The sequence below is a fragment of the Colletotrichum paranaense genome (genome assembly GCF_030867605.1).
Source record: "Colletotrichum paranaense strain IMI 384185 chromosome Unknown Scaffold_1.1, whole genome shotgun sequence".
Lineage (NCBI taxonomy): Eukaryota > Fungi > Ascomycota > Sordariomycetes > Glomerellales > Glomerellaceae > Colletotrichum > Colletotrichum paranaense.
The window spans coordinates 5090445-5109258 of NW_026848959.1; the positions used below are offsets into that span (position 1 = coordinate 5090445).

Below are 18814 nucleotides of genomic sequence, written 5' to 3' on the forward strand. Positions count from 1 at the left end.
TCTAGGAGTAGCCTGTGGCGGTACCTGTGTAATGTTGAACTGACAAAGAAGTCTGTACTCTAAAGTCTTTGGCTGGGTGCTGCGAGACACATGAAGTCTCTTCTATTTAAGAGAATACTATGTGGTCGAACTTCCTCTTGAGAAAAATACCTCAGATACAAGTTTTATTCGGAGTCGTTCAAATTCACTGTACGTTCGTTGATAGCGTTCTGCAAACATCCTTATTTCTGAGAATCTTTTCTGTGATACCCGACTTCATTTTTCCCACAAGCTTCTAGCATTATTATCCCCAACCTTACTCAGCCCTCTGTTCATTCTTTACTTTCACGATATACCCTCAACTTTAGCGACGTATTCTTTCTCCGATTCTTATCCTCAATCTATTCGAAAACCGAGAACCATCGACGATTACCTCCGACGAAAGCATAAGAAGGAAACATTTCTGTTGTCCAAAATGATAGCACTCCCTGGAAAAGCAATGTTGAAGGCTTCGGCGCTTGTTACCTTGGCCACGACGGCCGCCTTGGTTGTTCATCAACTCACCTACGCAAACGACTTCGCTCTCCCAAACCAGTCCATAGAAGTGGTCAGGTTCTGTAATGCTTCTGAACGCCATGGAAAAGACGTTCCACGTCCCACCGATGCATACACACCACAAGAGCCCATTCCTAAGATTATTCACCAAATCTGGAAAACCAACAATACTAGCACTTATCCAGGTTCGGGGGAGCGCATACAAGCCTCATACAAGACGTGGAAACATACAATGGAACCTCTCAACTATACCATAAAGCTATGGACAGACGAAGATGTTCTCGAACTTATAAAGAGAGAATACTCTTGGTTGCTATCGACATACGAGGGCTATGCCCAGAATATTCAACGAGCCGATGTGGCGAGACTGGTAGTTGTCCATGCAGAGGGAGGCATTTATGCAGACTTGGACGTATACCCCAGATCGACTGAGGAGATGTCCTGTATGCAAAGCCTCGGCTTACAGGCTGTCTTCGCCCCGACATCAAGTACTCTTGGACTCAGCAATCACTTCTTCATGGCACAGCGTGGCTCCTCCTTTCTCGAATGGGCTCTCCAAGAAGCTAAGCGACGCGGCGGTGCGACCTCGAAACGAATCCTCCTTCCCTACCTCCAGGTATTCTGGTCGACAGGCCCGATAATGGTCACATATGCGTTCCATCAGTACGCGTGGATGTACAGCACATTACATCACGGCGTGGTGTTGCTGGATGAGGGATACGCCCGGAAGCTGTTCGGCCACGCGGCAGGACGCTCGTGGCATGGGTCAGATGGGCAGTTCTTGAACTACGTATCAGATCACCTGGGAACTGTTTTGTTCTGGGTTACTGTGTGCCTATCTGTGCTGTCTTTGGTGACCATAATCGTCCTTAAGAAGAGTCGCGGGAAGTCCATTGACTTTCTTGTAGGTTGCGGATCTGTTTGTAGGAAGAAGAGCTGGGTAACCGAAGTATAAGCTGAGTTCCGTCAAATATCATACCCTGCCTTATGTTTTCCTTCTTGTCTAGCTTCCGCGCAATCTATGAAGCATCTCTAAGTATGCATGCTTCAACATCAGAAAAGAAATATTAGAAGATTGATCACACGGAACCATTCGGATTCATTCCGGACAACGTTCAATTCATACTTAGGATGTATGTGTAACAATATATTATTTCAATTACAAATACTGCGTTGCAGCCCTTGCTTGATAAAATCCATTGAAAGATAAAGGCATCGCTAGACTGCCTCAAGTGGGAGATTCCCTCCCTTGAAGATGTGACGAGAGGAAAATATAGGAAATTCATAGCAGTCATTAATTACGGGAACACGATTGAGGCCGGGCTGTCCGTTATTCCCTCGTTGGACGCCTAGTCAACCTCACCCAAAAGTCCCTGGCGACAAAGAAAATCGCACTGAGAGTCTTGATTGGTTTTTCTGGGTTCATGACGGTGAAGTCATATCTCCTCAATAGCTGTATGAAGTTAGTAAGATGCTGCACGGAAAGTGTATAAGGAAAACTTTTACCTCGACGAAGACTTTGTTTAACTCCATCATGGCGATCGGTTTTCCGAGACAAGAGTATTTACCGTGGCCAAAGTGGGAATCAACTGCGGCGTTCATTCGTCTGAGACCATCTTCATTTGCCGAAAGCCATCTCTCTGGGCGGAAAACATCGGCATCCGGACCCCACACCCAGAGTGAGCGTCCGACGCCGAAGAAGTTGTGTCCGATCTGGGTGCCGCCAGGAACAAAATAGCCGTTTAGGATGTCTCCGCCCTCCGGTGCTTGCTTGAAGCCGAGGCCAGTGACAGGAGGGTAGAAACGCAGGCCTTCGCGGATGACGGCTTGGAGATATGGAAGTCTCAGAGCTTCGGCATTGGTGATGGGAGAACTGATCAGGCCGGCGGCAGTAGCATCGTCGATCTCCTGCTGGAGCCGACGGTAAGCAACCGGATTGTTAATTAACGATAATAATGTCATGCGCATGGCTTGTGCGGCCGAGTTTGTGCCAGCGATCCTGATATGTCATGAGCTTATGAATCGAGGAAAGTTGTGGATGATACTCACATGTGGATGTACACGAGTTGAATAAGTTCATCTTTGCCGAGACCTTGGTTGATGAAAGCTTGCATCATGTCTTTCTGGGGCTTCGCGCCGGGTTGAAGTCTCATTTCAGCGTAGTTTTTAGCGAAGCTGCGTTGTGTTATTAGTGATCAGACTCATGGATGGTGCCAGGCCCAACATTGGCTTCACTCACCCCATCAAACGACCAAAGCCGATCTGGTCATCCTCCTTGGGTAACATGAGCCTAAAAGGCCACTTGTGAACAAGTCTCCCAAGCCAAGGAAGCACCGAAACGACGTTCATAATCGGCAAAGACGACTCGTTAATCTCAATATACCGAAATAGGTCCCGGTCCTCTGCAAGAAACCCGAATGCACCGCCGAAGGAAACATCGCCAATGGCGTCGAGCGCAAAGAACTGTGTCTTCTCGGCGAGATCCAGCGGACGAAATTCCGAATCGGTGGAAACGTAATGTCGATCTATCAGGCTAACAAAATTCATGAGCTGGCGGTCGATCCCGACCTCAAAGCCATAACCCTCATTCTCTTTGGCGGTGTACTATTCAGCAACGCAGAGAGCGCAATTAGCGGACTTGAACTCAAAAGTGGCAGCGCCTCTGGGGGTCACGGAAATACCAGCCAGCGAAAGTCTGAGGCCACAAAGGAAATTGAAACTTACGGCCGGTCCCATTCTCGCCCTCATAGCCTTATGTTCGTTCTCGTCCCGCATCGAGACAACATTATCTACGCCCGGAGTGATCCGGCCGGAGTCATAGAAATCGCCCTTGGTGTACGGCGAGCGGACGGCCGACATTTTGCGCAGTGAGTCTGGGTCTGTGCAGAGGAGCTCGTTGGGCCCAATGCGAGCGAGTGGTCCTGCAATGGCAATCAGTGATCAGCGTCTGTCTCTCTAGTTTCTTGGGGTGCTTGTTGGCTTGCTATCGCAACTCCAAAGCCACCGGGCGTAGTTTCTCAATGGCAATGAAGAAGTCCACTCACCATATTTCCTCGCAATATCATTCAGGTGCTCATGATATGTTCCCCCAATTGCCTTTTTCAATTGCCAAAGGACTGAGATCGAGGCTAGGAAAGGTCCAGGGATCTTTCGCAGACGATACCATGACCGAAACTCCCACACAAAAAAGGCGATGACGGCGACTAGGGCGATGGATTTTGCGATTAAGACTCCAGACATGCTCAAGCCTGGAATGGGTTCCAGATGACCCTCATCCAAGCCCACATGATTGGGCCCGAGACCGGCCATTCCCCCCCCCCCCCCGAACCTCTTGTCCTGCTCGCGTAGGAAAGATTGTCTCGTCCCGTCGCCCGTCCCGTGCCGTTCCAACAGTCTCACTGGCGCACCCCCGATTCGCTCTTGCTGCTGCTGCGCCGCTTGGTAGCTTGCTTCGCTTGTAGGCGGTCGTCCCGTGTTCTGGGCAGGAAAGAAGGCAGATACTTGGCGCCGTCAAAGATGCATGTATGTCTGCTTCGTCGCTGATGTGATTGTAGCCCTCGTTTCCTGGCTCAATTGTCGCTTGCCATCAACTGCTCTTTGTCTAACTGTGCTTTCCGGTGCTGCAATAGCTTAAGCCCTGTGTTGCCTATATCTCGGTAGTGCTTGATAACTGCTGTCTGGTGCCTCGCCCGTCTATTTCGTCGTTGGTTGGCGCATGCGTAGACCCTGTCGCTATTTTGTCATTTCTCGTTCGTCGCGGGCCCGATGGCTTGGTAACGCCTTGCGGGAGAGAGGCACAGCAGCCGCGACAGCGCGGGGCAAGCGGAAAAGAAACAAAACTGCAGGTCCAGGGCGTCGGAATCGGGGTTCACTCTCGACGATGTTGGCCCATGAGTATGGGAAGAGTAAGTGGAGGAGAAATGACACGATGGAGACGACAAACGAGAGATTGGGGAATAAGCTTCGCTTTATTGGCAAATGCGACCCAAGGCTGGGTGAGCGCCCATGTCCAAGGTGAAGAATCGTGGCTGCAGAGGACTAGTAACAGAGGAGGGTAAACCGGGAAGAAGCCTGGAATCACGCTGAACAAGGCCATTTGCACTAAGGATTCGCGCTAGGTGAAGCATGTGGAAGATGTGGAGGGTCACTGGCCCGAGGTCACCTATCAAGCCTGCTTCTTCCCCCTCAGCATCCAGAGTTGTATCCGTATGCTGTAATGTGGTGTTCGGCCCTATGGATGAACCTTATGCCATGATGAATATAGCACAATATACCCGGGACATTCCAAGACGTCAATCAAGCTAGGCATTGTGTACTCGGGAGATGGAAGTTGATTCATTCTACATAATGGGTTACTATGCATGTAGGGAGATGGATTTCTTATGCTTCTAGGCCTCCTAATCTTTGGTCCGTGACCTGATTGTCTAGATTTCTTTGTCTCGGCTTAAGATCCACCCTCTGACCGAGTGTTCGAATTCGACGAAAGCCAAGTGCAGAGAGGCATTGTCTTGAGCAATCAGAAAGCATCTATCTGGGGTCACATATGCAGGTCAACACTTGCATGCAAGGTGCCGAAGAGCTCCTCTCGACAGCGCCGTGCCATCTCACCGGTGACATCCACCCGCCCACTATAGCTCAACTACCTTAATGGGATGGTTTCTCTCTTATGGTGTCTTTCAGTAGTATCTTCTTCATCCAAGTCTCCAATCTCACTGCACACCTGTAGTTTGCCGCGAGTCCTTACTAGTTAGTCCCAACACTTAGCCTGTTCCGTGCCCGGTTGCATTGCAAAGTGCGCTAGAACAGCGCCGGTCCATGCGGCCTACCCCCAGAAGCCATTGCTGAACTCCGATCCCGACGAATTGACTAAAGTTCTTGTGACGGCTAGCCATCTGAAATCCCATCATGCCGTTCAGATAAGCGCTGATAATCGTGAGACAGAACGAGATGCTCTCTCATCTCGAGAAGAATTGCAGTGACTCAATCAAGTGCTCTCCGGAGCAGAAAGGCCCACTCGTAGGATCTCAATCCGCTGTACCGCCATGCGCAGTTCCCTGCGGCGGCGTCTGGTGTTACTGAGGACCACTGCCTTTAATATTTCCAAGCAAACTTCTCTCGGATAAGAGACCTACATAAGACAGAGCTAAGTTCAACAACTGGGAAGTCGAATTGAGAGTCAACTCATGACCCGTACCTCTACTAAGTTAGCGGCAGCCTCAGGCCTATATCACACCTCGACAACCAGGTTCACGAACCCGCGATAGCCTCGACCCAAAAAGGGGTGATGAGAGACATCTACTAATCAAAAGAATGGACGATCTGGGAATCGAACCCAGGACCTACCGCATGCTAAGCGGTCATTATACCACTAAACCAATCGCCCATATAATGATCTAGCCCGGACTTGAACCGGAGACCTTCAGTGTGGCAGACGAGAGAATTGAGAGGCTCTCGAACTGTTAGACTGACGTGATAACCAACTACACCACCAGACCAAGTTGCTTGATGACTCAGCTCAAGCAGACACACTATCTGAAGGGTTGGCCGACTGTGTGGAGGGCATCACGAAGCGATAGGGCTTGGTGGGTTGGTGGACAGGTGCAACTTGCAAGGGGAGCAGCAATCCACACTGGCATGTGGGACAGCCAAGATCCAGGCCCGCCCACGCACGTCGTAACAGGGTTCTGTCTCAAGCCGAATTAACAGGGGAGTTAGGACAATGTCATGGGCATCTACTTCGTATGAATAACGGGAGCACAAACACGAATAGACGTAGATGTAAGAATTGAGAACTTTTGTTTCATATTCACATGATGACGCGCTCTAAATCATTCCTCACAATGCTTCCAACAAACAATCGCCTCAACCGCGCCAAACGGCCTCGATAATGACAAAGAAAGTCAAGGGGTTGGCCTCAACACGCTTGATCTCGTATCTCTCGTCCGCCTTTTTGAACAACTCTGTCCACGCGTCGACAGGTCTCTCCTTTGCGCTGAAAAGACCCATCATTCTCAGATCCGTTGAAGTGCCCATCTGCTGAATAGACTTGGGCAGCGCCGCAGCCGCCGCGGCGTTCTCCTCGACGTCACCCTGCTTGCCGACGTAGTCGATGAAGAGAACTCGGGCACCAGGGCGCAGTGCCGGTGTGAGACCCTTGAGAATCTTGATAGACTCCGCATCGGGCCAGTCGTGGAGAATAAGCTTGATCATGTACAAGTCGGCGGACAGGGGCTGCGGCTCGAAGAAGCTGTGGGGTTGGAAGTTGACTCGGCCCTTGAGCTCCTCGGGAATGTTTTGGTTGAAAGAAGTCTCGCAGTTGGGCAGGTCTTGAACAGTAATCTTGAGGTTGGGGAAGTTCTTCGCCAAAACGAAGCTGTCGTGGCCACCAGAGCCGCCGAGCTGTAAAGGGGGTGTCAGTCAATGATTTCCTGAGACACTGGGATGTTGCGTCACTAAAGCCCCAAAAACAACTTACATCGACAACGCTGAAGTCGCCAGCGGCCTTCCAGTCGTAGGCACTGTTGACCAATCCCTCCAAGCGGAAGATCTCTTTGATGTAGTTCATCCACTTGACGAAGTTTCTCTGGCGGAAGCCCTTGTTTTCGCCCTCGCCGTCGTTCTCCAGCAGCTCCCACGAGTTTGTGTATCCACCACAGAGTTCGCCAGAGTGGTACAGCGCAAATGCAGTCTCCGTCATATCCTCCTTCAATTCTGTCTTACCGCGCTGGAACTTCTCCAGTGCGTAGGGAAGGACACCCATAGCCGGGCCAGCATCGTTCATGAGAGCCTCAACCAGCGCCCTGAGGCCGGCGTTCTTCAGCAGCGCAGCAGATCGCGAGGTGTGACGGACGCGAGTGGTGAAGGGCTTGCCGGGATCGGTCTCCTCAAAGATGCGCAGGGTGTAGGCGTGATCAAGGACACGGTGGACCACTTCTTCGGGCAGGCGGACGTGCTTTGCGATGTCTGCGTACGAGGCGTCGCCATCAATGGGCACGGCGGACCAGAAATCGAAGTGGTTGAGGGTATTGAGTGATGCGGCATCAGGAGACATCTATTCAGGGTCAGCTATCTGAGTCACGGCACTAAGAATGAAGAACAGCAGCGAAGAAGGGCCAGGACTAACTTACATTATGGGTGTAGTTGAAGATGCTCTCACTTGGTCCTGAGACTAGGTAGGAGAGATCGTTGGCGGCATCCAACAGCTTCTGGCGGAGCAAGAAGGCTTCTGACGTGAGGCCATCGTAGCTTGAGACGCTGTCCGCGGCAAAAGTAGGCTGAGGGATCTTGTTTTCGCTCAAGAATTTGGTGAACTCGGCCGAGAGCTCGCCGATCTTGGCGGCGAGGTCGTTAATAGTTGGCTGTGGCGCGGCCATTTTGGAAGACAAATAAGAACTGAAAGGGGTATCTATGAAAGCAGATGCAGACATTTCCGAATGGTGTGAAGAGACGTCATTACCAACGAGGGGTTGGAGGGGAAGCTGTCTCTTTTATTTACTCTCTTCGGTCCCTTCATCCCACGAATGCCGGGCTGGACCAGATCTCGCCAAGAAGCGTGTACCTCTCTTCATCGTCTTTTCGTACATGTCAAGGTACAAGCCGTGGGGTTAACGGCGGCTATTTTCTTCATCTAACCTTCCTCTCTTGCTCGTTAGGTAATTAAACCGAGCGTATGCGGTAATGCCACCCACCGCCGAAGACGCTCGCCGTTGCGATGGAGGGGCACTTGTGTGACAGGAAATGCGACGCACACTGCAGATCTGATTAGATTATCTTATCCATCTGAATAATAATCATAAACGGCGTCGAAGGAATACCCCTCCTCGCCAAGCCGCCAAGGGCAGAGCAGAGGGAGAGTTCTGTCAGATTTAGAGGGCTATACGAGCATGAGGCTGCCGTAGAAGCATCGCGAGAGGTTCATTTCGGTAGCCATCCCGTTAGAGCGCCCCGTTCTTGCCCCAGTCCCCTCTTTTTATGCTCCATGTGGCTTGGATGTCACCTCTGGATTTACCACTGTCTGTTTTGGGTATCCATTTAGCCATTGTGCCATGGGGATCAACGTGGCTTTCGAAAAGGCCCCGGCCTATATTTGACAAGCTGGGCCGCCCCTCCACGAGCTATGCCACCTGTCGATAGCTTGCGATAGGCTAGGGTTGAGGTATTTTCTGCAAGGTTCTTGATGCAGATTGCTGCTGCATCATGTGCGATGATGTAGGCCTGGGATGGCCTTGAATGACGAGCTCGCCCGATTTTTCGGCAGTTTCCGCAGGTCTTCTGTATTCCGCGGCCTCCGACTTGTCCATCGGATCTCTCCATGTCCCCCTAAAAGTAAAGTTTAGGGGCTCTAGGTCGTACTGAATGCACTGCTAGAATTTAGACTTAATCCCATGAGCTGAACCATTGCGCTGGGAGTCGTTCATCGGGATGTGGGAGAAGGACGGACGAGTTGCCTCAACTCCCCAGGCAATTGGGGGAGGGCCCATCATTTAGGCGCTATCCGAATTTCTGGAATGGATTGCAGTTGGACGATGAGTGGTCAGTTCGGACGTTTCTTCACAGGGTCATGAGTCGGCGTCAGGGCTGTCAAGTCGGCCATCTTCAGTCTCGAGGCCCTTCGCGTTTGCAGGGTTAGAGTTTGTGTAGCTTGGCGCATCTTGGAAGCTTGTTGTAGACTCACCGCTGAGCCACACTGTCGCATAGAGTGCTCCGCATTTCTTCTCGGCGAGAGAATGAATTGGGTAGACGCCAATGTTGTGCGACTTTGATGTGCCAGACAATGCCAGGTTACAGGTGTGTGATCCCTCCGGCGAAGTCGAGTCTTGGGGGTGGTAAGATATTCATGACGTGCTCCGCACATGAGCCCACCCAAAAGTTCTAGTCTCGGATTCTTGCAACCATAACTGGCGATCGACTCCATTGCTCTTGGATTCGGCCGTGCCGGCTCGAACTCAGTGCCACTCAGAGACGGTTCAATGGCGGGGTCTACTAGTGACCGAAGACCGAATTTGGGGTTTTCGACGATTTCTTCCGCAGCCTTTCCGACTCTCCACAATGTATCGTCCAATGATGAACTTTTCACGCACTCGGTGTATCGGACAAGTCTTCCACTTGGGTTTACTGCGGCCGCTGAGAAGCTTTTTCTTCTTAATCTCATCCACGCCTCGAAATTTCCACTGACATTGAATCCACTTCCAGCTCTATGTACACATCCCCGCCGAGTGGAACTTGCAACTTTTAAACGTCGGGCCTCGGCCAATTTGGGTGGGACTCGTCACTCCTAGAGTTGGTCGGTATTGGCCCCATTGGGGACAGAACCAGGGGTCTAAGCTATCGATGCTATCGGACTAGTATCACGACAGACCTCAGTCTTCAAGATCCCAAACCAAGGAGCATCAAACTTGCTGTTGGAGCAAAACGAACCCGTTTTACCGGGTGGCAATCACAGCCTCTAGGTCACGATGACTTGATTGAAGGGCATTGAGCGGGCACCTGTGGTTCAAATGACTGACAAGGGTGGTGATCTTCACTGACATCTGCGAGCAACGTCTACAAGGTCAGACGTGCTAGGGTCCAATGGACCAATGGCCACCAGAGGGTACACAGGCAAGCCGTTACAGCCTACAAATCTACGGCCAAGACCCATTGACTCAAGTTAATCGCCAAGGGAGTAGTGATACGTCGGTCCCGAGATGCAGGCCTAATGTCTTGAGCATCTCTAGAACACGGCAGATGGGTAGTCCGAGAACGGAGATAGACATCGCGAGAAGCTTGGTGACGTGTGGGACTATCGAGCTCTTTGAAGTTTGGGCCACAGCATCGTGAAGCGTATCGGCACTTTGTATCATGCGAAAAGTACCAGAATGATCAACTGCCTGTGATGTAGATTCCCAGACATCAAGCATTGCTTCGCTCTAACGAACTCAGGATGCTTTACAAATGCCCCTCTATTCTGAACTGTGTGAATTCGTCACCTTCCCTTTACAGTGAGAACTGCTAGCATGTCCTGCTTTGTGCCGTGAGCATCGACTAAACTTGTCCCCCGCACTTGGCGGCCACAGCGTTCCCTTTTGACTTGGGGAGCGTCGAGAGGCCACGGAGCAAATGCCAAAGGAAGGCAATGCCGGTGCTGATGTGGCGCCCTTGCCGATACCGCGGGGAGTTAACCAGAAAAACACGATGCCGATGTATCCATGGACGGTACTAGCTCTCATGTGCCGTTCTTGACTTTATTGTTTCGAACAGCACTGTCGGGCTGACGCAGGAGAGGCATTGCGCCACATTCGCGGGCCGCAAAGCTTCAATCCCAGTCCAAATAGGTGACGGCAGATTATTTTCCCTAGATGTGAAAAGTCTTCTGTGGGACATGAGTAGTTGGGAATACTAAAATTCCAAACAGGCGACTCAGCATACTTCGACGGTTTGTCGTGTGATACTTTCTTCATTCGCGATTGAGATTCCTGATCATACCATTACCCAGTCTTGAGTCTCCAGTCGAGAGGGCAGGCTTCATCCGTCCTCGCTATGAAGACAACTCCAAAAGTTGCTATTCATGGAATGTGTCACTATACTCTGGATCAGGACTGGATGGTCTACAGGCACATAACGTGATATCACAGATGGCATCTAGATGGATACCGCTTGCAAAAGGCATGGACGCATGTAAACTATCCCCATGCAGTGTGCTACGTACTTATGCTTCTCGACTAGCAACGTCTCGAAGATCTCAAGGGGAAGAAGGCACATGACGATACAGCAAGAGCTCGGCGAAAGTTGCTGCGCAAGCCATCTTCAAAAACCATTTTCCGCCCCAAATACGAAGGCAAGTTTTGATCAGTGAAGGATACGAAACTTCGTCCACATGTCGGGGGCTTACAAGCCGCAAACTGCCAATTCCATTCTCAATACCAACTTCCATGACTACCCAAGCTGTTTCAGCCATGAAGCAGTACTTCCTCACTGTCAAGGCCCGGCCGTGGAGGCTGATCAATCCTCAAGTGTGGCGTCATATCTCCTGCGACGAGAGCTCCGTTTGAGGAGCGAGGGCCATGCCCGCACGCGATTCCGATTACAGTAAAATTATCCAGAAGTTGGTGACCTCAACCCACTGAAAACCCGCCCCTGATAGCCTTAGCCCATAAGCTCGTTGTGATAGATCAAGAATTCGAGTACAATGCCGCCACTCCCGAGTGACCTCCCCGGCAGATTTCCGAAGGTACCTGGATGGAGCCTGGGAAGACTCATCGAAGCCGACACGCCAAATCAATAAAGCTTCGCGACTCAAGGCGCTTGCGGCTACTGCTTTAGCCTCTAGGACCATCCCACCGGCACATATGTCTAGTGACGGTACCTGGAGCAGTGGAGTATGTCAAGACGCGTGCTGAAACTGTGCCTGCTGGACACGACGCCATGGCGAGTTATCCGCCTAGAGCTGCGAGAATAACTGGACTGAAATCTGCTTGATATTCTGCAACATCCCCTTTGACTCGAGCCCTTGATGCCTCCTCCCTTCTTACACCACGCTTGTCGCGTTACGCTGTTTCCGTATCGTCCGAACCTGGAAGCCCTCCGTGAGAACCAGGGGGGTAGCCGGCTAATGCAAATCAACGATCATCTGAATCTCCAAGCAGCCAAGGGATCCACCCGAGCTCTGTAAGATATCCAGCATCAGGCGGAGACAAAACAAGCGGACAGATGCACCAGAAACTGCGACTAGACTGATTGGGTGCCTGACAACCAAGCCCTCTTTCACCCCATTCACGGCAGGCTACGCAGCTCCCACGCCTTAGAGAAGATGAGTTACGACTGAGGGCCAGGCTCACCACGAAATTAGACGAGCTTCAAGGGGTGCAGCCGGATTCTGATTCAGGTTGTCACCCTCACTAAGCACAAAGTGCAATCTCCTGAGAATCATCGATAATCAATACCAAGACTCTCAATCAGCCAGGGAGGCATCGGTAACGGAAACGACCGTACAGCGATCGAGAGATACCAGAGCAGAAGAAAGTCACTCGGAATTGAAGGAAGAGAATGATCAAACAGTAGTATATCGCGTGACTGAACTTGGACTCGATCACAAAATCGTTGAATCGACATCTTCAGATTCGCAATTTCTAGGCTCTCTCCACCCTCTCAACTGATTTGGATGGGTCGGCATACAGACGCCCGACGGTATCACCTCGTTCCAGGCGGTGTAACTCATTCTTCAAGTTCCCGAACGCAACCTCCTCGATAGCAGGAGTAACTTCCTTCTTTGCAACCATTTCTAGCGCTGTCTCAACCTCGTCCATCGATGACCCAACAGATCCCACAAGGTGCACGCCCAAGGCGACGAAGTTATGCGTGTCGATTGTGGCCTCCTTCTTGGTGAGCCCGACGAGAACAACTTTGCCACCCGCCTTAACGGCTTTGGCGGCGGCAGCGGTGGTAATGCCGACTCCAGCAAAGTCAAGAACAACATCAAACTTGACGCCAGGGAAGTCATCCAGGGATCTTCCGCAGCAGTAGGCCCCGGACATCAGTGCTGCAGGATACTTGCGACGATGGATGTCGACCCCATAGACCTTGGCGCCATGGTGAGATGCAATTTGAACAGCGGATAACCCAAGGCCACCTAGTCCAATGATGGCAACTTTCGATGATTTTTGAACTTGCCCCTCAGTTACAACGGCATGGTAGGCTGTCGCAACGGCATCTGTGGCAACGGCGGCTTGTGCAAAGCTGACTCCGTCGGGTATGGGCAGGGTCTTCGATTCGTAGAGTAAAACGTATTCGGCGAATCCGCCGTCCATGCCGATACCGGGGCTTCTGACAACATCTCCGATCTCTACCGGGTGTTTCGCGGTGATTACAGACACGACTTTGTCTCCAGCGGCAAACTTCGAAACCTCAGGTCCACAACCAACTACTACGCCAGCAATCTCGTGGCCTAGAGTGATGGGCCTGTTCCAAAAGAACGTATTGTCGAGTCCAGAAATTATGTTGCAATCGGTGTGGCAAAGACCGGTCGCTTTGATCTGAACCAGAAGCTGGTCCTTGGCTGGGACCGGAATAGGTAGCTCACGGTACTCCAGGCCTTTCGCTGGGGTTGAGAACTGGTAAGCCTTCATCATCTGAGCCATCTATCCAGCGTTCCAGACAATCTTATAGATGTTTCTCAAAGAATCTATACTTGCTAAAGGTTATAAGTTGTGATATGATCGAGCTTTATACTAGTATTTGCGCAAAGGGTGGAAAGCGAGTAGAGAAACAAGGCTAACGGGATTTGATGTGTACAAATCGTAATCTGGGAGGAGTTTTATCACATATTTAACGGCATCTATGCAGCAAGACACTACACATCATGACGACGTCTTACCGTGTGCATGATTACTTAACATCTCCTCAGTCGGAATGGATCAAATCCATTGCGGCAGTTGAAGTTGCTTTTCACCTACGTCTACCTAGAGGATCCAGAGACTGGCATCTTGATCTCATTTGGTTCTTCCGTCTACGCCTGTCCGCTTAGAAATTGTCTGGGAGCCGGCGGGCCCGGATTACTCCGGCACTCCATCCGGAACGATTACTGATTAATTACCCCACACGTCGGTCCGTACCTTGAGGTTGCTCCACATTGCCCCGGATCCGAAGTTTGGGGTATGGTTTGGATCTTTGCCATTGAGTAATCAAGTGCAACAGCTGAGTGAAGGGGTCTTGTAAGGTATACAAATGTTCCATTCATTCTACTAAGCATACTAAATCTGGGCCTACGTCAGAGCTTCCGAGGGTGATTTTCCCAGTCGGAAAGGATGACATATCGCGGAGTCTTTACCGGAAGGTCAGGATGTCGTCCAGCACTGCTCTCGAACGCGAAAAGGGCGATGCAGGCGAAGAAATGTTTATAAAGTCCACTTAAGAGATGCTTAGACTTGAGGATCGATCTCTTTCATCGAAAAGAATACAAGTTAGCAACTTCATCTCACTCAAGTATTCAATATCCAGTACCGTCACAATCCTCAACGAACTTTGTTCACCATCGGAATGTCTACCTATCAAACAGTGGAGACTCAATATGTCGCCGTCGACAACACCCGAATCGCTTACCGCCGTATTGGGGTAAAGAGTCAGGTCCCTTTGCTTTATATCAACCATCTTCGTGGTTCAATGGACACTCTCGATCCTCTTCTCTTCAATACGATTGCGAAGTCAAGAGAAGTCATCGTATATGACAGCTTCGGTATCGGGCACAGTGAGGGCGAGGTGCCCTCTTCCACTGAAATCATGGCTTCAATTGCAGCCAAGTTTCTCGCTACCCTTGGTGTTTCCAAGGCTGATGTCATTGGCTTTTCCATGGGAGGTGGTGTGGCTCAGATTCTGGCATGGGACTATCCTCAGCTGGTTCGAAAGTTGATTCTGGCTGGAACTCAACCAGGTGTCGGAGAAGGAGTTGTCCTGCCACCCCGCGAGGTTCTAGAAAGTGCCGGAACAGCCAACGATGAGCCACCTACCAAGGAGGACATGTTCCATCTTTTCTACCACCCGTCGGAAACGAGCGTCGCACTCGGTGAAGCATGGTGGAAACGAATCCATGAGCGAAAGGTTGACGGCGAGGAGCGCAGAGAATACCTGATCGGACCTGGAGCAAGGGCCCAACTGAATGCAATCTTCTCGTTTACGGTTGATACGGACAACTTTGAGCGCATGAAGACTATCAAAGCTCCCACACTAGTCACCAACGGCCACACTGATGATATGTCGCCAACTTCCAACAGTTTCACTCTTCAACAGAACTTGTCGGATGCTCAGCTCATAATCTATCCTGATGCCGGTCATGGTCATCTATTCCAGTACCCAGAGCTTTATACACAACATCTCAACCTGTTCCTTGGGAGCAAGGAATGAGCTTTCTTAAGGAGTTTTCCGATAGTTCATCACACCTCCAATGTAAAATGTTGACACGCACTTCGCACGATAATATAACATATCGTAATTGTACTTACAATACGTCTGACTGGAAGCTTGATCGAGGTCTGATTTGTTCCAAGCCATTCAAAGGCCATCCAGGTATGTTCAGCGTATGGTCAAGGTGCCGATTAGAAGATAAAGTTACACCTTGACCGAGTGCCTTCCATCAAGGGAGTGTAGACCCACGAAGCCCTGTCCCATCCAGCTCCGAACCTAACACAATTCTGCTACGCAGCAGTCCTGTCCCATTCAAACCCAAAATACTGAAGTGACGGAAAATTCTGCAATGTGTGATCAAACTTCATTTCGCACCTACGATTTCGTTTTCTAACCGACATCTAACGCAAAACACAACAATTCACTACCTCATACATCTCCCGTATTTCAGACTTGAACAGCGAACAGAGCCCAATCTATTTTAAACTCGTCAAGATGCATCTGTCACCCTTCTTTCAGCTCATTGTTGCCGCCTTGATCACTCCTGGCATGGCACTTCCAACTGAGGTTAAAGAAACTGGCCAAGCAGCAATCAGCCATGCGCCCCCGACTCCGATGGCAGACTCCATTTCGGCAAAGGAGTTTGACGGGACTATGACGACCGTATCAACATCAACAAGGTGTATCCACGTAAGTAAACACATCACTGCATTATCTGTTGCTGACGTCTGACCTGATCGAAGGCGAGTTTGAGACCCCTTTGCCCTGCACTCTGCGGCATTACCTCGATTGCTGGGGATGATGTCTACTGGGAATGCGTACGTGGATGCGATTGCCGATCCAAAAAGCATGGCGGATATTAGTTTCCAAGATACATCAAATGTAGCGACTACCTACCATGAGGAAATTTGGACCGGCAATCTGGCAACCTTCTCATTTCAAAGGGATCCGCGTCAAAACCTGGATACATCAACAGACCTATATCATTATGAGTGCGGTATAGACATACTGTCCTTACCCAAGCAGTCATCAGACAAGGCCAAGGATTCAGATGACACTCTCGGCACCAACTCGACCATATTATCAAGTCGCCAGAACATTTGCCATAAATAGAATCAACATCAAGTTTTGCGGCATTACATTAAATGAACCAAGTCAGTAAAGGATTGGCTGTTATTCATGTGACTTGGGTGAAATAGATATTCTTTGACAGACTTTCGTCTTTCTTCATCACGTGTACCTACCCCGTTCAACAACGAAGTTATTAGTATCGCGCGAATCTATAACGAAGTGATATCTACCCATACCTCAAGATACCGTAGCTAAATGTCAACTTTAGTGGATGTGGTTCGAACACAAGATGTGGAGATCTCCCGTAGCCATGGTTAGCACTATCTTGTAGTAAATCACATTTTACGTTACTGGTCAAGCTCTCTGTCATCAGTCCAAATACACAGTTCCACAGGATCAATTGGACTTCTATTCAGCAATCAAATATATGAGATATTCTCGCTTTCCGTTTCCGATGTACTGAATCAAGCCGAAAGAGCATTCAGATTCAAGCTAACCTGGTGGCTACTTGTGTTTAGAAGACCTCCTCCTGCTCATCATCGTTGGTAAGTTGAACGTTGGGGTCAATATCGCGCTTGAAAACCTCCTCTTGCTCGTCATCGTTGGTGAGCTGAACGTTGGGGTTGATGTCCCTCTTGAAGACTTCCTCCTGCTCGTCGTCGTTCGTGAGCTGGACGTTAGGGTTAATATCGCGGCCCAGGAGACCCTTGGCGGCCTCGGCATCCTCAGGGTTCTCGGCAGCGAGAGCCTGGATGGCGGCGTTGAGATCGTCCTCGCGCTTGAAGACTTCCTCCTGCTCGTCGTCGTTCGTGAGTTGAACATTGGGGTTGATTTCACGGCCCAGAAGACCCTTGGCGGCCTCGGCATCCTCGGGGTTCTCAGCAGCGAGGGCCTGGATGGCGGCGTTGAGATCGTCCTCGCGCTTGAAAACTTCCTCCTGTTCGTCATCATTTGTGAGCTGGACATTGGGATCGATGTCACGGCCCAAGAGACCCTTGGCGGCCTCGGCATCCTCGGGGTTCTCAGCAGCGAGAGCCTGGATGGCGGCGTTGAGCTCGTCTGCACGGGCAGCAAGGGTATCGAGAGGTGCGGCCATGGCGGCAGCGACCAAAGTAGTGAGGGCGACGGTGAAGCGCATGTTGGCGGTATTGACTCGAATGAATGATTAAACTTTGTACGTTGATTTGAAAGAGCGCAGCTCGTAAATGAAGAACGGAGATTATAGAGTGGACCGGCACAAAAATAGGACGCTGAGGATAAAGAGTTCGTCGAAATATGGAAAGATGCGTGGACGAATACAGGTATTTCAACATTTCTCAGAATCGAACGGGGCGGATGCCTCGGATCGCCACAAACTCGACCAGAGCGAGCTTAGGAACTCCCGAGACGCACTGCTGCCGCAGAGCCGGTGTTGTGGATATCGAATGGCATCCCGCTGACGTTTCTTGGCAACGCGGACTCTATTTCCATTTCGAAACGGCGCTTTCGTCTCGCCTTGGCGAACGATTTTGGGTATGTGCTTGCTTACTGTGCTCGTGTTCTGTGGTGTTGTTCTGATGTACATTGCAAAGGCGTTTCGAGTATCAGGCGAATCGCATCCCTTTCTTGCCGTGGGGAGGCCTCGAACAGGGGCAGAGGTTCGTCGGCTCGGTGGGTGGGATTCGTGACCCAGTTTGTTTACGCTGATCAAACCTGGCCAGCATGTCCCGTAGGATATGCGCGATGAGGGGTCTCCCCGCACGGAAAGGCTGCGGGTTGGATGAAGAAACATCGGGTGAAGCGATACTTGTCGGGAGCCTGAGATTCCGTGCTCAGAGCCTCATTTCTTGCATTACATGCTGCACGAGTGCTCGGACGGCGAACGAATGAGATAGGTCTGGTTCTCACATGAATCATTTTAGTGTCCCTCACCCAGAAGACCTGAAAAGCCGGTCACCACAGCCACGTTTGCCTCATAAGCGAGAGACAGCTCATGGTCACGATCTTCCAGTTGAAATAGCGAAACTGGTCCTCGAGGTAAACAAAGATGCGAGTTGCAACTAGGGTTATGTCGATCCTGAAGACCTCCCGAGACGGCCCCATGCCGGGGATTTTTTTTGCCGCCATCCCGCTATTGCGTTGCAGCGTTTCGTTTTGCGTCTTGAGCTGTCCCAAAAGTGTCCCAGCGGCAGCGCGACCGTGCACACGAGGTTCCTCCAGACGCAAACTTGCCGCGTCTTCTTCACTCCACTTTGTAACATACATATGTTATGCATATCTCTTATGGACATTCTGCTTGTGCTCCGTATGAGTGGTTAGGTTATCCAAGGAACTCGCTGCTGATCGGCGGTCACGA

At 50.7% G+C, this 18814-nt stretch overlaps 10 protein-coding genes across 10 annotated transcripts; 4 read left to right on the forward strand and 6 right to left on the reverse strand.

Annotated features, from left to right (window-relative positions):
• Window positions 1-454: 454 nt before the first annotated feature.
• CPAR01_01767 (uncharacterized protein) lies at window positions 455-1489 on the forward strand (the record flags this gene model as incomplete). Its single annotated transcript, XM_060486055.1, has 1 exon — window positions 455-1489. One exon carries the CDS (start codon window positions 455-457, stop codon window positions 1487-1489), a length of 1035 nt encoding a protein of 344 aa, XP_060356912.1.
• Window positions 1490-1649: 160 nt separating this feature from the next.
• On the reverse strand, window positions 1650-1829 carry CPAR01_01768 (uncharacterized protein; the record flags this gene model as incomplete). Its single annotated transcript, XM_060486056.1, has 1 exon — window positions 1650-1829. The coding sequence occupies one exon, from the start codon at window positions 1827-1829 to the stop codon at window positions 1650-1652; it is 180 nt and encodes a 59-aa protein (XP_060356913.1).
• Window positions 1830-1864: 35 nt separating this feature from the next.
• CPAR01_01769 (cytochrome P450) lies at window positions 1865-3843 on the reverse strand (the record flags this gene model as incomplete). Its single annotated transcript, XM_060486057.1, has 6 exons — window positions 1865-1987; window positions 2041-2533; window positions 2584-2709; window positions 2774-3138; window positions 3259-3455; window positions 3579-3843. The coding sequence occupies 6 exons, from the start codon at window positions 3841-3843 to the stop codon at window positions 1865-1867; spliced, it is 1569 nt and encodes a 522-aa protein (XP_060356914.1).
• A 2553-nt stretch (window positions 3844-6396) lies between these two features.
• CPAR01_01770 (uncharacterized protein) lies at window positions 6397-7907 on the reverse strand (the record flags this gene model as incomplete). Its single annotated transcript, XM_060486058.1, has 3 exons — window positions 6397-6933; window positions 7010-7585; window positions 7662-7907. 3 exons carry the CDS (start codon window positions 7905-7907, stop codon window positions 6397-6399), a joined length of 1359 nt encoding a protein of 452 aa, XP_060356915.1.
• A 1185-nt stretch (window positions 7908-9092) lies between these two features.
• On the reverse strand, window positions 9093-9356 carry CPAR01_01771 (uncharacterized protein; the record flags this gene model as incomplete). Its single annotated transcript, XM_060486059.1, has 1 exon — window positions 9093-9356. A coding segment is annotated over one exon (264 nt), but the record flags the coding sequence as incomplete, so codon positions are not given.
• Window positions 9357-12641: 3285 nt separating this feature from the next.
• CPAR01_01772 (uncharacterized protein) lies at window positions 12642-13649 on the reverse strand (the record flags this gene model as incomplete). Its single annotated transcript, XM_060486060.1, has 1 exon — window positions 12642-13649. The coding sequence occupies one exon, from the start codon at window positions 13647-13649 to the stop codon at window positions 12642-12644; it is 1008 nt and encodes a 335-aa protein (XP_060356917.1).
• An 898-nt stretch (window positions 13650-14547) lies between these two features.
• Window positions 14548-15408, forward strand: CPAR01_01773 (uncharacterized protein; the record flags this gene model as incomplete). Its single annotated transcript, XM_060486061.1, has 1 exon — window positions 14548-15408. The coding sequence occupies one exon, from the start codon at window positions 14548-14550 to the stop codon at window positions 15406-15408; it is 861 nt and encodes a 286-aa protein (XP_060356918.1).
• A 495-nt stretch (window positions 15409-15903) lies between these two features.
• On the forward strand, window positions 15904-16521 carry CPAR01_01774 (uncharacterized protein; the record flags this gene model as incomplete). The annotated part of the gene is made up of 2 exons (XM_060486062.1): window positions 15904-16102; window positions 16295-16521. The coding sequence occupies 2 exons, from the start codon at window positions 15904-15906 to the stop codon at window positions 16519-16521; spliced, it is 426 nt and encodes a 141-aa protein (XP_060356919.1).
• Window positions 16522-16993: 472 nt separating this feature from the next.
• On the reverse strand, window positions 16994-17617 carry CPAR01_01775 (uncharacterized protein; the record flags this gene model as incomplete). Its single annotated transcript, XM_060486063.1, has 1 exon — window positions 16994-17617. One exon carries the CDS (start codon window positions 17615-17617, stop codon window positions 16994-16996), a length of 624 nt encoding a protein of 207 aa, XP_060356920.1.
• A 909-nt stretch (window positions 17618-18526) lies between these two features.
• CPAR01_01776 (uncharacterized protein) lies at window positions 18527-18769 on the forward strand (the record flags this gene model as incomplete). Its single annotated transcript, XM_060486064.1, has 1 exon — window positions 18527-18769. One exon carries the CDS (start codon window positions 18527-18529, stop codon window positions 18767-18769), a length of 243 nt encoding a protein of 80 aa, XP_060356921.1.
• Between the last annotated feature and the right edge of the window lie 45 nt (window positions 18770-18814).